Source organism: Musa acuminata, chromosome BXJ3-4, assembly GCF_036884655.1.
Source record: "Musa acuminata AAA Group cultivar baxijiao chromosome BXJ3-4, Cavendish_Baxijiao_AAA, whole genome shotgun sequence".
Classification (NCBI taxonomy): domain Eukaryota; kingdom Viridiplantae; phylum Streptophyta; class Magnoliopsida; order Zingiberales; family Musaceae; genus Musa; species Musa acuminata.
The window spans coordinates 34068786-34078618 of NC_088352.1; the positions used below are offsets into that span (position 1 = coordinate 34068786).

The 9833-nt window shown below is 36.7% G+C and overlaps 2 protein-coding genes across 3 annotated transcripts; both read left to right on the forward strand.

Moving 5' to 3' along the window:
- The first annotated feature begins 361 nt into the window (after positions 1-361).
- On the forward strand, positions 362-1432 carry LOC103979493 (heavy metal-associated isoprenylated plant protein 39). 2 transcript variants are annotated; one of them, XM_009395664.3, is made up of 3 exons: positions 362-520; positions 772-847; positions 935-1432. In XM_009395664.3, exons 1-3 carry the CDS (start codon positions 515-517, stop codon positions 1246-1248), a joined length of 396 nt encoding a protein of 131 aa, XP_009393939.2. In that variant the 5' UTR covers positions 362-514; the 3' UTR covers positions 1249-1432. The 2 variants fall into 2 exon arrangements, with proteins under 2 accessions (XP_009393939.2, XP_009393940.2); XM_009395665.3 differs by lacking the exon at positions 362-520 and adding an exon at positions 536-722.
- Positions 1433-5662: 4230 nt separating this feature from the next.
- On the forward strand, positions 5663-7135 carry LOC135636400 (GDSL esterase/lipase At5g41890-like). The gene is made up of 5 exons (XM_065148089.1): positions 5663-5909; positions 6002-6135; positions 6226-6468; positions 6534-6792; positions 6897-7135. Exons 1-5 carry the CDS (start codon positions 5663-5665, stop codon positions 7133-7135), a joined length of 1122 nt encoding a protein of 373 aa, XP_065004161.1.
- The last annotated feature ends 2698 nt before the right edge of the window (positions 7136-9833 follow it).

Sequence of the window (9833 nt, forward strand, 5' to 3'; positions counted from 1 at the left end):
ACCAAAACATTATCCTCTTCGGTCATACAGTATTCTAATTGGCTGGGAATTGGGCCTTGGGCTTCAATTGGGTCTCTATTTATTGCCTTTCATTAGATAGGCTCTATTTGAAGGCGAGTGGTAATTGGACCCATCAGGAATATAACGGAAGCTCTAGAAAAAGATATTTTTTCGTGGGTGATAATAAAAACGAGAAAAAGTGTGTTTATTACCAGAATGTGTTTTCGAGTGAATTTTTGTTTCTCATATAAAAATAATAATAATAATTTTGATGGCCAATGATTTGGCCACCTACAAGTCAGTCAATTTTGTTGTGGAAAACAAAGGGAAGATTGCTGCACATGGAGACAAGGTTGGGCGAAGACCGACTCAAGCATGCTTCAGTGGTCATACACAAATAACTTGGTCGCCCTTCTCTCTCTCTCACTCATTATCAGGCGGCAGCAGTCCATCTCCATGTCTCACTGCTGATTTTTTTCTGTGCCGGTGGTTGGTTTCTTGTCTTCCTGGAAAGATGAAGGTAAGAAGGCTTTTTGCCTCTTCAGCTTCATGGAGTCTCACCTTCAGCCTTGTGTAACTTGTTGAGGAAGCTCTTGATTAGAATCATCATGTCCCTTTATCCTCTGCTCTTTTCCTGAGGGGAACTTGGAGGATGTTTCTGACACATGTTCTATCCTTAGTTTCACTTTTGACTTTGATCCAGCAATCAATACGAAACAGAGGTTTTGCCCCTTTTGCTCTGCATCAAACTTGGTTTGTGTTTGTTGGCAGAAAATTGTGTTGAAAGTGGACTTGCACGATAACAAGGACAAGCAAAAGGCGATGAAGGCCGTCTCCACGCTTCCAGGTACCTTCTCATCTCACTTTGTTTCTGTGTGTCTCGACTTCCTTCCATCGACCGGCCACTAACCGAACGGGGAAACGAGCTTTGCAGGGATCGATTCCATCGCGATGGACATGAAGGAGATGAAGATGACGGTGATCGGCGCCGCCGATCCTATCGACGTCGTGGGCAAACTGCGGAAATGCTGGCCCACCGACATCGTCTCGATCGGGCCGAAGGAAGAGCCGAAGAAGGAAGATGGCAAGAAGGAGGAGCCGAAGAAGGACGACGCGGAGAAGAAGAAGGAGGCGGAGAAGATGATCAAGGAGCTGGTCGATGCTTACAAGGCATATAATCCCTGCATGACCACGCACTACTACGTCCACAGCGCAGAGGAGAATCCCAATGCTTGTGTGATCCTTTGAGTCATGTGCATATCGGAAGCAACTCATGGGTGCCATACACATATGTACCAGTTAAATAAGCAAGTCATGTGGCTATTCCAATTAAAGTGCATTGTGTGAAGAGGCTTTGGCACTTTACTAGCCATCATCCTTGTGATTTGATGTAGCTATTAATATGTCAATTAGCATACTACTTTTGATGCAACTCCGCTCTCTCTCTCTCTCTCTCTCTCTCTCTCTGGATATTAACACAGTATGTCATCTATTCTTCACATGCAATAGCTGATGTTGGAGATTCTTCTGCTAAAATGATCTGATCCAGAGCAAAGGATGAACGAATTTGACTTGTCGATTCTACAAAGGGATTTACATCCCTGGAGAACAAACAGTAGTGTGTTCCATTTCTTTTCAATTGCAATCTATTGGAAGCATGGCAACAACACAAGACACCATAAAATTGCATTGATGCATCTTAAGATACCATGGGCAAGTCTCCATGGTTGTTTGCCAACTAGGGAGTAGAATACTGAGAGCACCTGGTCATCCCCTGCCTGCAAGTTGGAGAGGGTACTGAAGAGGTTGGCACGTCAAAATCAAAGACAACAAGAATTGTTTACTGCAAAGCTTAACGACAAAGAGAGAACCATTATTCTAATTGCTGATGATGCCTGGAGCAAGCAATAATCACTGGAGGATGATGATGATCTTTTCGAGTCAATAGACACCATGAATAAGCCGTCTTTATATATATATATATATATATATATATATATATATATATATATATATATATATATATATATATATATCCACATCACGTCTATTAACAAAAGCATCAAAAATATAGATTTTGATGTGATGATAATAAAAGATAGGGAGAAGGTCGGGAAAGCCAATACTTTACTCACCACCAATTAATGTGATATAAAAAATATATATAACATCCCATTAATTTTACATCGAAAATGGATAATGTATATTATTGACTTATATGGGTCATATACTATGTTAACTCTCGCTTAAGCATTTTGGTCTCTGATTGAAAGACTAAAATGAAGTTATCGGTCAGTTGACTCATAAGACTCGGGTCGTGACAATATATTTGATTCTTTTTTAATAACTTAAGGTTTTTTTTGGATTTGTCATTACTCAATTAAATTGCTAAGATATTATTAGAGCATGTTATGAGTTAGCATTTTATATTATTTTTCTAAAATAATATATTAGGTTTTTTTTTTTAATAGGAGATTTGTAATCACTCAACTAAATCTAAATGGACTGAAAGTATTCTCAAACTCCAAATCCTGGAAGAATAAGACTAATCATGCCGATTCTCCTCCAGTCCACTTTAGCTCTATCTAGTGTCATAAAAGTTTGATATATTAGCTTACATGTTTGACTGGTCATCTAATGTTTAAGTCACTCAAGATAATCACTGACTTCTTTCATGCCTTTGGTGCCTCATGGAGCACTCATTGAGTTACGATGATGTCAGCGTCAACCATGTCATGTCTTACGTGAATGAGAGCAATCGATCTAGAATTTTGTGGCCATAATTGTGACAAAGGAGGTCATCAAATGCATGATTTCCTTCTCTGTAGAAAAAAATGACAGGAAGACAAATCGTAGAATTCTTTACTTGAAATCGACAATCCTTATGACTGACTTTGATGGTTCATAATAAGGTTTTAAGATCAGATTCCATCTTCTTCATCCATCCTTAAATAAATAAGAAAAAAAGTCAATCTTCCATAATTCTCTAACCTGCAAAGAACTCGTTCTCAATAACCTCTTATTCTTCTTGTTTGGAGTCTCTAACCATTTGATAAGGATGCTTTGCAGTGGATGTTAGAAATTATAATTTAAATTTGATTACGATTAAATTACAAGTTTGAGATAAATTATGAGTTTGAGTTGAAATAGAAATCCTTATGGTTATGACTTTGTGGTTTTGGTCTATAAATATATGATATCATATTCACCACATCCTAAGCTAAGAGAAAAGAGGGAGCACGAGTGCAAACGACGTGGGTGATGTGTCGTTGTTAAGCACTATTCTATAAGCTCAAGTAATAGAGTTTTTATCATCAAAGACTTGTAGAAGCTAAGAGGTTACCAAGAGAGCAATAGGTGCTGTGAGTACCTATCATCCTATTGAGCCTTGATTTGATCCTATTAGAGAGAGAAGCATACATGTAGAGAGAGAAATAACATTACATAGAGAGAGAAATAAAGCTCTCTTTGTCTCTTCGGAGACATCCGATAAAACTGGAACGATATAGGGAAATAAAGCTCTTTAGAAAGAGAACAATATCATTGTAGAGAGAAATAACGGTATTTAGATAGAGAAACCCTACTATTAGAGAGAGAAAGACTAAAGAGAAAGAAACTATAAAGAGAAAATTTAAGGAAAGAGAAAGTCTAGAGAAAGAAAAATCGAGGGAGAGAGAAACTATATAGATAGAAAATCCAAAAGGGAGAAACTAGAGAGAAGAATTTATGATGAAGTGACAAGAAGATTGTCGACATGGCTCCTTTCAATAAAATAATTTAGTCTTAAATTCCTTGATTCATCGATAAAAACTATAATCACTAGATGAAAATTTTTTAAATAGCAAGATATTTGAGATATTATTAACAAAGGATTTTACAAAGCCTTGTAAAGATGAAGAAGATTCTTACACCCCAAATTAGAAGATCTGAGTTGAGAAATCACAGAAAGAAAGATCAAGAGACTCTTACCCTTATTCGTTAAGCAGTAAAAACTAATAGCTTTAAAAAACCTCCACAGCCCAAACTTCACATGATGCATAGTCCATGCATGCTTCACAAGATTTACCGAGGCATGACAAAGTATGCCTACAAGTGCTGAGATTAGAGTTTGAAAGTTTAAAGATAAATCAGGTTGAATTTATCTCAAATTATTATTTTTTTATACTATGATCATCATAAACCAGATGAAAACCAATAGTGAAAAGGTTAGCAATATTAAAATTATGAAAAAGATTCTTATGTTATTAACATCTAAATTTGAGTATGTAGTTTGTTTGATCCAGGAGTCTAAAGATTTAGAGGAACATTCGATGAACCGATGGATTCTTTGATGGTCTATGAATAAAAAATTAATAAATATATATAACCTAAGCCTTCTTTGATACCAGATTCTCGACTCATGAAGCACATAGAGCTGAAAAGTGGAGGAAAGTGATGAAAGAAGATATTGATTCCATTGAAAAGTATCAAATCTAGGAGCAAAAGTGAATCTACAAAACAAAATTGAGGCTATAAACAAAAGAAAGGTATTGATTATAATGAGGTGTTTGCATCGGTCATTAGACAAAGATTAGTACTTTCTCTTATAGCTCAAAATAAGTCAACTTATCAATTATATATTAAATCAGCCTTTTTGCATGGTAAGTTATAAGAAGAAGTTTATATTGATCAACATCTTGGATTTATGATTAAAGGATTTAAAAATAAGATATACGAATTAAAAAAAATATTATATAGTCTAAAGCAAGCACCCAAAGTCATATTGATGCATATTTTGATACACATGGATTTGAAAAAAATCTCTATAAATATACTTTATTTGCAAAATATGGAGAGGCTGAGAGGATATTAATTATTTACTTATATGTAGATATTATTTATACTGGTAATGATGTTAACATGATTAATGAGTTTTAATCTTTTATGAAGAAAGAATTTGATATTCATGACTTGAAATTGAAGTTGAGCAACAAAATATAGGTATTTTTATTTCTTAGATAAAATATACTATATATTATGGGAAGTCTTATGTATTTGACTATGACCGAACTATATATTATGTACGGAGTTAGCCTGATTAGTAGATACATGAAGAATCTAACAGAAGTTCATCTCTAAGTAGCAAAGAGAATCCTAAGTTATTTGAATAGAATTCATGATTTTAATTTTTCTTTTATGGTAGGAAATTTATTTTATTTGACTGGATTTATTGCCATTGATTATGCATGTGATCTTGATTATTGCCTTGAAGAAATAGTTTTTCTCTCTTCTGTCTTCTTAAATCTTGGTTTCTAAGAAATTTCTTCCTCTCAAGAGTAGACATAGTCATGCGCTCATGTATCATTTGTGTTCAATAGAATCAAGAAATGAGGCAGACACCTGAAATGTAATATAACAAATCTATATTAATTAGCTCCCTGATCACAAGATGTCCTTCACGGGTAGAAGGATCTCAGAGAGAGGGACCTCGCTCTGCGTTCAGGGGGAGCCATGCAAGGAAGCAGATGACAAACCATGGTTGTGTCATGTTGCAACTGCCCTGCAAGACATGCAAGCTGCATGCGCCCGAGTACGTAAGCATTGCTTCCTGCCCCTCAGAAGCCCCTTCCTAATAAACGCCACAACCCCACAGATCCCATGCATCAGTTGCAGCTGATACCACATGGCCTCATCGGTAGCCGCATCTCCTCCCCTTTGCGTGCTTCTTTTCTTGCTTTCTCTTCGGCCTCATCCAACCGCTTCCTATACATCCTTCGTCTTCGGTGACTCCCTCGTGGACACCGGAAACAATAACTATCTCTTCACGATATCCAAAGCCGACTCTCCACCCTACGGCATCGACTTCGCGCCTTCCGGTGGCCAACCCACGGGAAGATTCACCAACGGGAGAACCATAATTGACGTCATTGGTAAAAAGTCTCCACAGCTGAGAGATACTCTTTGATGAACAGAGATATCAATCACCTACACTAATCTTTCGTGTTCCACTTGACCATCTCAGTTCAAGGTCTGGGGGACAGCTCCTTTCCTCCACCATATTTAGCTCCAAATGCCAGCAACAGCAGCACAATTTTGGTTGGTGTCAATTATGCTTCGGGTGCTTCAGGGATCTTAGACGAGACGGGATCCTTATTTGTATGTGACTAGTCCATACCACTTCTGCTGGTTTTCTTCCATTTGGCGTCGAAACTTTTCTTGAACTGCTACTGTTGGAATATTGTTCAGATTGAGAGAATACCCTTGGGCAAGCAGGTGCAATATTTTGAGGAAACCAGAGATTACCTAGTGGGGACTCTGGGAGAGAATGCCACAGGTAAGTTCTTAAGGAATGCCGTCTTCTCAATCATAGCAGGATCCAATGACATCTTGAACTACCTCGAGCCCTCCATACCTCTCTTTGAGAAAACAAAGCTTCCCCCTGTTGCCCTTCAGGATATGATGGTCTCCAACTTGACCCTGCATCTTAAGGTGAGAACAATGAGCGGCAAAGTTCCATCACTGAGGACTCTAACTAACATGCTGCATTCATGAAGCACTTGCACGAGCTCGGGGCGAGAAAGTTCGTCGTGGTCGGGGTTGGACCTCTCGGATGCATACCATACATTCGAGTTATCAAGTTGGTGGCAGATGGGAGGTGCTCATCGGCTGCAAACCAGCTGATCCAAGGCTACAACATGAAGTTGAGCAGGAGGATTCAGGAACTGAATGAAGAGATGGGTCCTGAAACTGTATTCGTGTATGCAAATTCCTACGATATCGTAAGAGAACTGATGCAGAACTATCTTCGATATGGCAAGTGCTTCTCCACTTGATGTTTTCTTCCCCCACCTTAGTTTTCCCTTGTCTTATGCTCCAAAACTTTCGGTAAACATTGGTGCACACGCTGACATTGTCAGGGTTCGAGAATGTAGACGACCCTTGTTGTGGTCTCAGCTTCCCCCCACTGCTCTGCTTCGGACGACATGATGGCAATTCGAGCTCTGTCCTCTGCAAAGATCGAGCCAAGTATGTGTTTTGGGATGCATACCATCCAACCGAAGCCGCCAACATTATCATCGCAAATAAACTTCTCGATGGCGGTGCGACTGCTGCCACTCCTTTCAACCTACGGAGATTGTACAGTGGTCGATCCTAATGTAAAAGAAAGAATACATGGAAATCGTTCAAGTATGGTGACGAGAGTTGGATATATCCTGTGACTCTGTCCATTGCCTTTCCTGTTAGGCAGGAGATGTATCACAAGATTATGAAGACATGAATAAGGTAGATTATATTATTGGCATAGAGATTATTAGAGATCGATCTTAATGATTATTAAGACTATGTTAGAAAGGGTATATTGATTAAGTGTTAGAGAGTAACTGTACACCTATGATGAAAGGTGAAAAATTCAATTTAAACTAGTGCCGTAAAAATAACTTAGAAAGGAATTGGCTGAAAAATATTGCATATGTAATTAGAAGTCTACTATATGTTTAAATTTATACTAGATCATATATTAATTTTGTAGTTAGATTACTAGGTAGATATCACTATAACATAAGAATGAAGCATTAGAAAGTTAAAAAAAAAAATATAATATTTGCAAGAGACGATGGATCATATGCTCACTTACAAAAGGTTTCATTAGCTAAAAGTGACAAAATATTTAGATGTTGATTTTATAAATTACCTCAACCATAGGAAGTCCACTTCCAAGGGTTTTTTTTTTGCTAATAGGCGAGGTAATTTCCTGAAAGATTTCTAAGCAATATATTATTGCATTATCGACAATGAAACCTGAATTCGTGACATGCTTTGAGCCCATAAATCAAGTTTTGTAGTTTCAAAATTTTATCTCGGGGATTTGATGTGATCAACTGAATTATTAAATTGTTGAAAATATTTTATTATAATATTATAATAGTTTTATTTTTAAATAATGATAAGTACTCAAGTCGTTTTAATGATTATTGATTCATTGATAAAAGTTTTATAACCTAAAATGCATAAGAATATATTCTTAGAATGAACCTTGTGAGCAACTCATAAAATGAATAATGGTGATGCATGTCTAAGTGATTATTATAATTGATATTATTGCTTGTGCTTGATGATATTACTGTTTCTACTATCTTATTTTTTGTTTATGTATATATATGTTATATATGTACTTAATGATAAGATAATTTTGATAAGATAAATTTCATAGGCCATTATGTATTGAGAATGATTGATAGGTTTATAGTATATAAAAGGAAGGATGATATAAATAATATACAACTGCTATGACTTGCATTGTCTTAATATAGAATTATCTATCGACATGTTTTTTAAAATCGTAATGTATAAATTATTTCTTTTCAAAGCTTAGAATCCAATCAAGCAAAATTATTTTACAAATAAAATGATTTTGAATATTTGTTTTACATCTTTTTCTATTTATGAGCCGGGAGAATGTTAATTATATATGTGCTCATAACTTAATTGGTAAGGGGTACTAAAGATAATGATTAGATTCTAATCAAATATCATCCAAATCTTAGATATTGATCTTGATAGAAAAGAATATTCAAGATTCCTTTTTTTTTTGAATCTTCTCTCCACTAATCTATAAATAGGCAGGGTCTATTATGTATCAACTATGGTAGCCTCGTAGAAAGTATGAGAGGCATAGAGAGCTAGCTCCTTTCACGGATCAGAGACACAATTCCACGTAAACATGTCGAAAAAAAGGTACATACCCTCTTTTCTCATATTAAAATAAATTAGATTTCAATCCTTAACATTAATGTTTCAAAGTTACAGATTTATTTTCTAACATTATCATCAAAGGCAAATCCCTTAAATCCTTTTCAGAATTAGTTGAAAGGATGTTAAGGGATGCCTTGGAAACTGAATGAGATGGAGTGGGACAAATGGCTTTAGGACTCGAACATATCTTCCACTCTCTAATTTTAAAGAGGATGGATCTATTTTCAAAGAACGAACATTCTTTTAAAGAAGGGAAGTAATATAGAACTAACATTCTTCATTCCTATACTTTATAGTTTGACCACGAATATGAACCAAATAGGAGCAGTATCATCATCAGTTGAAAGTTTAGCCGCCATAGGATTGTTAACTATAAGACATCCATCCCTATGCGAGTTAAGTTCAATGGTCCATTTGTAAGAACTTTGAGTGCATTAGATTTAGAATGAAATTAAAATAAGAAAAAAATCATCTTTCACGATCAAAACAAAGAGAGGGTTGGCGAGACCAAATTTTAAGAAGCAGATTTCTTAAAACCAAAAGGGAAGGAGGTCCAATAACTGACGCCAACAACTTACCGATCAAGAGAAAAACCCATAACTGACGTCACAATTATAAATTTTTATCATCAAGAAGTATCTCTTCGACCACGATCAGTCGGCCTTGATGGGACATAGGGGAAGACGGTGGGGAGAACATAGGGGAGGGGGAGGGGGAGGGGGAAGGGGAAAGAGACTGCTCCCCCCCCATTGATACAGTTCAGCCAGATATGACTGAGCAATTTTCTTACTGTTCTTCACTAGCCCTTTTTCTGGCAGCACCACACTGAAAAGGACGTGGAAAAGCAACTGCTAGTAATATACCAGCCACTCACTTGCAAATAGCATAACTTATAACAAGCATACATACACAACTTACCCTCTAGAGGTAGGTGATTGACTCGCACACGTCGGCCAACGCTTGTTTATTCATCGGACACTTTTGGTCCACAAAAGCTTAGATGCCAGGGGATAATTTCTTTGATTGCATGAATAGTTGGAGGATCTGTGCGTGTGCCACACACTACAAAAGAGAAACGAAACAACCCATCAAACATCGTA

Excerpts from the sequence above, each read along its gene's own strand:
- LOC135636400 (XM_065148089.1), top strand. The coding sequence starts at position 5,663 with ATGGCCTCATCGGTAGCCGCATCTCCTCCCCTTTGCGTGCTTCTTTTC. Across the intron at positions 6,136-6,225 it reads ACGAGACGGGATCCTTATTT|ATTGAGAGAATACCCTTGGG; the intron begins GTATGTGACTAG and ends AATATTGTTCAG. Across the intron at positions 6,793-6,896 it reads GCAGAACTATCTTCGATATG|GGTTCGAGAATGTAGACGAC; the intron begins GCAAGTGCTTCT and ends TGACATTGTCAG.
- LOC103979493 (XM_009395664.3), top strand. Across the intron at positions 848-934 it reads GGCCGTCTCCACGCTTCCAG|GGATCGATTCCATCGCGATG; the intron begins GTACCTTCTCAT and ends CGAGCTTTGCAG.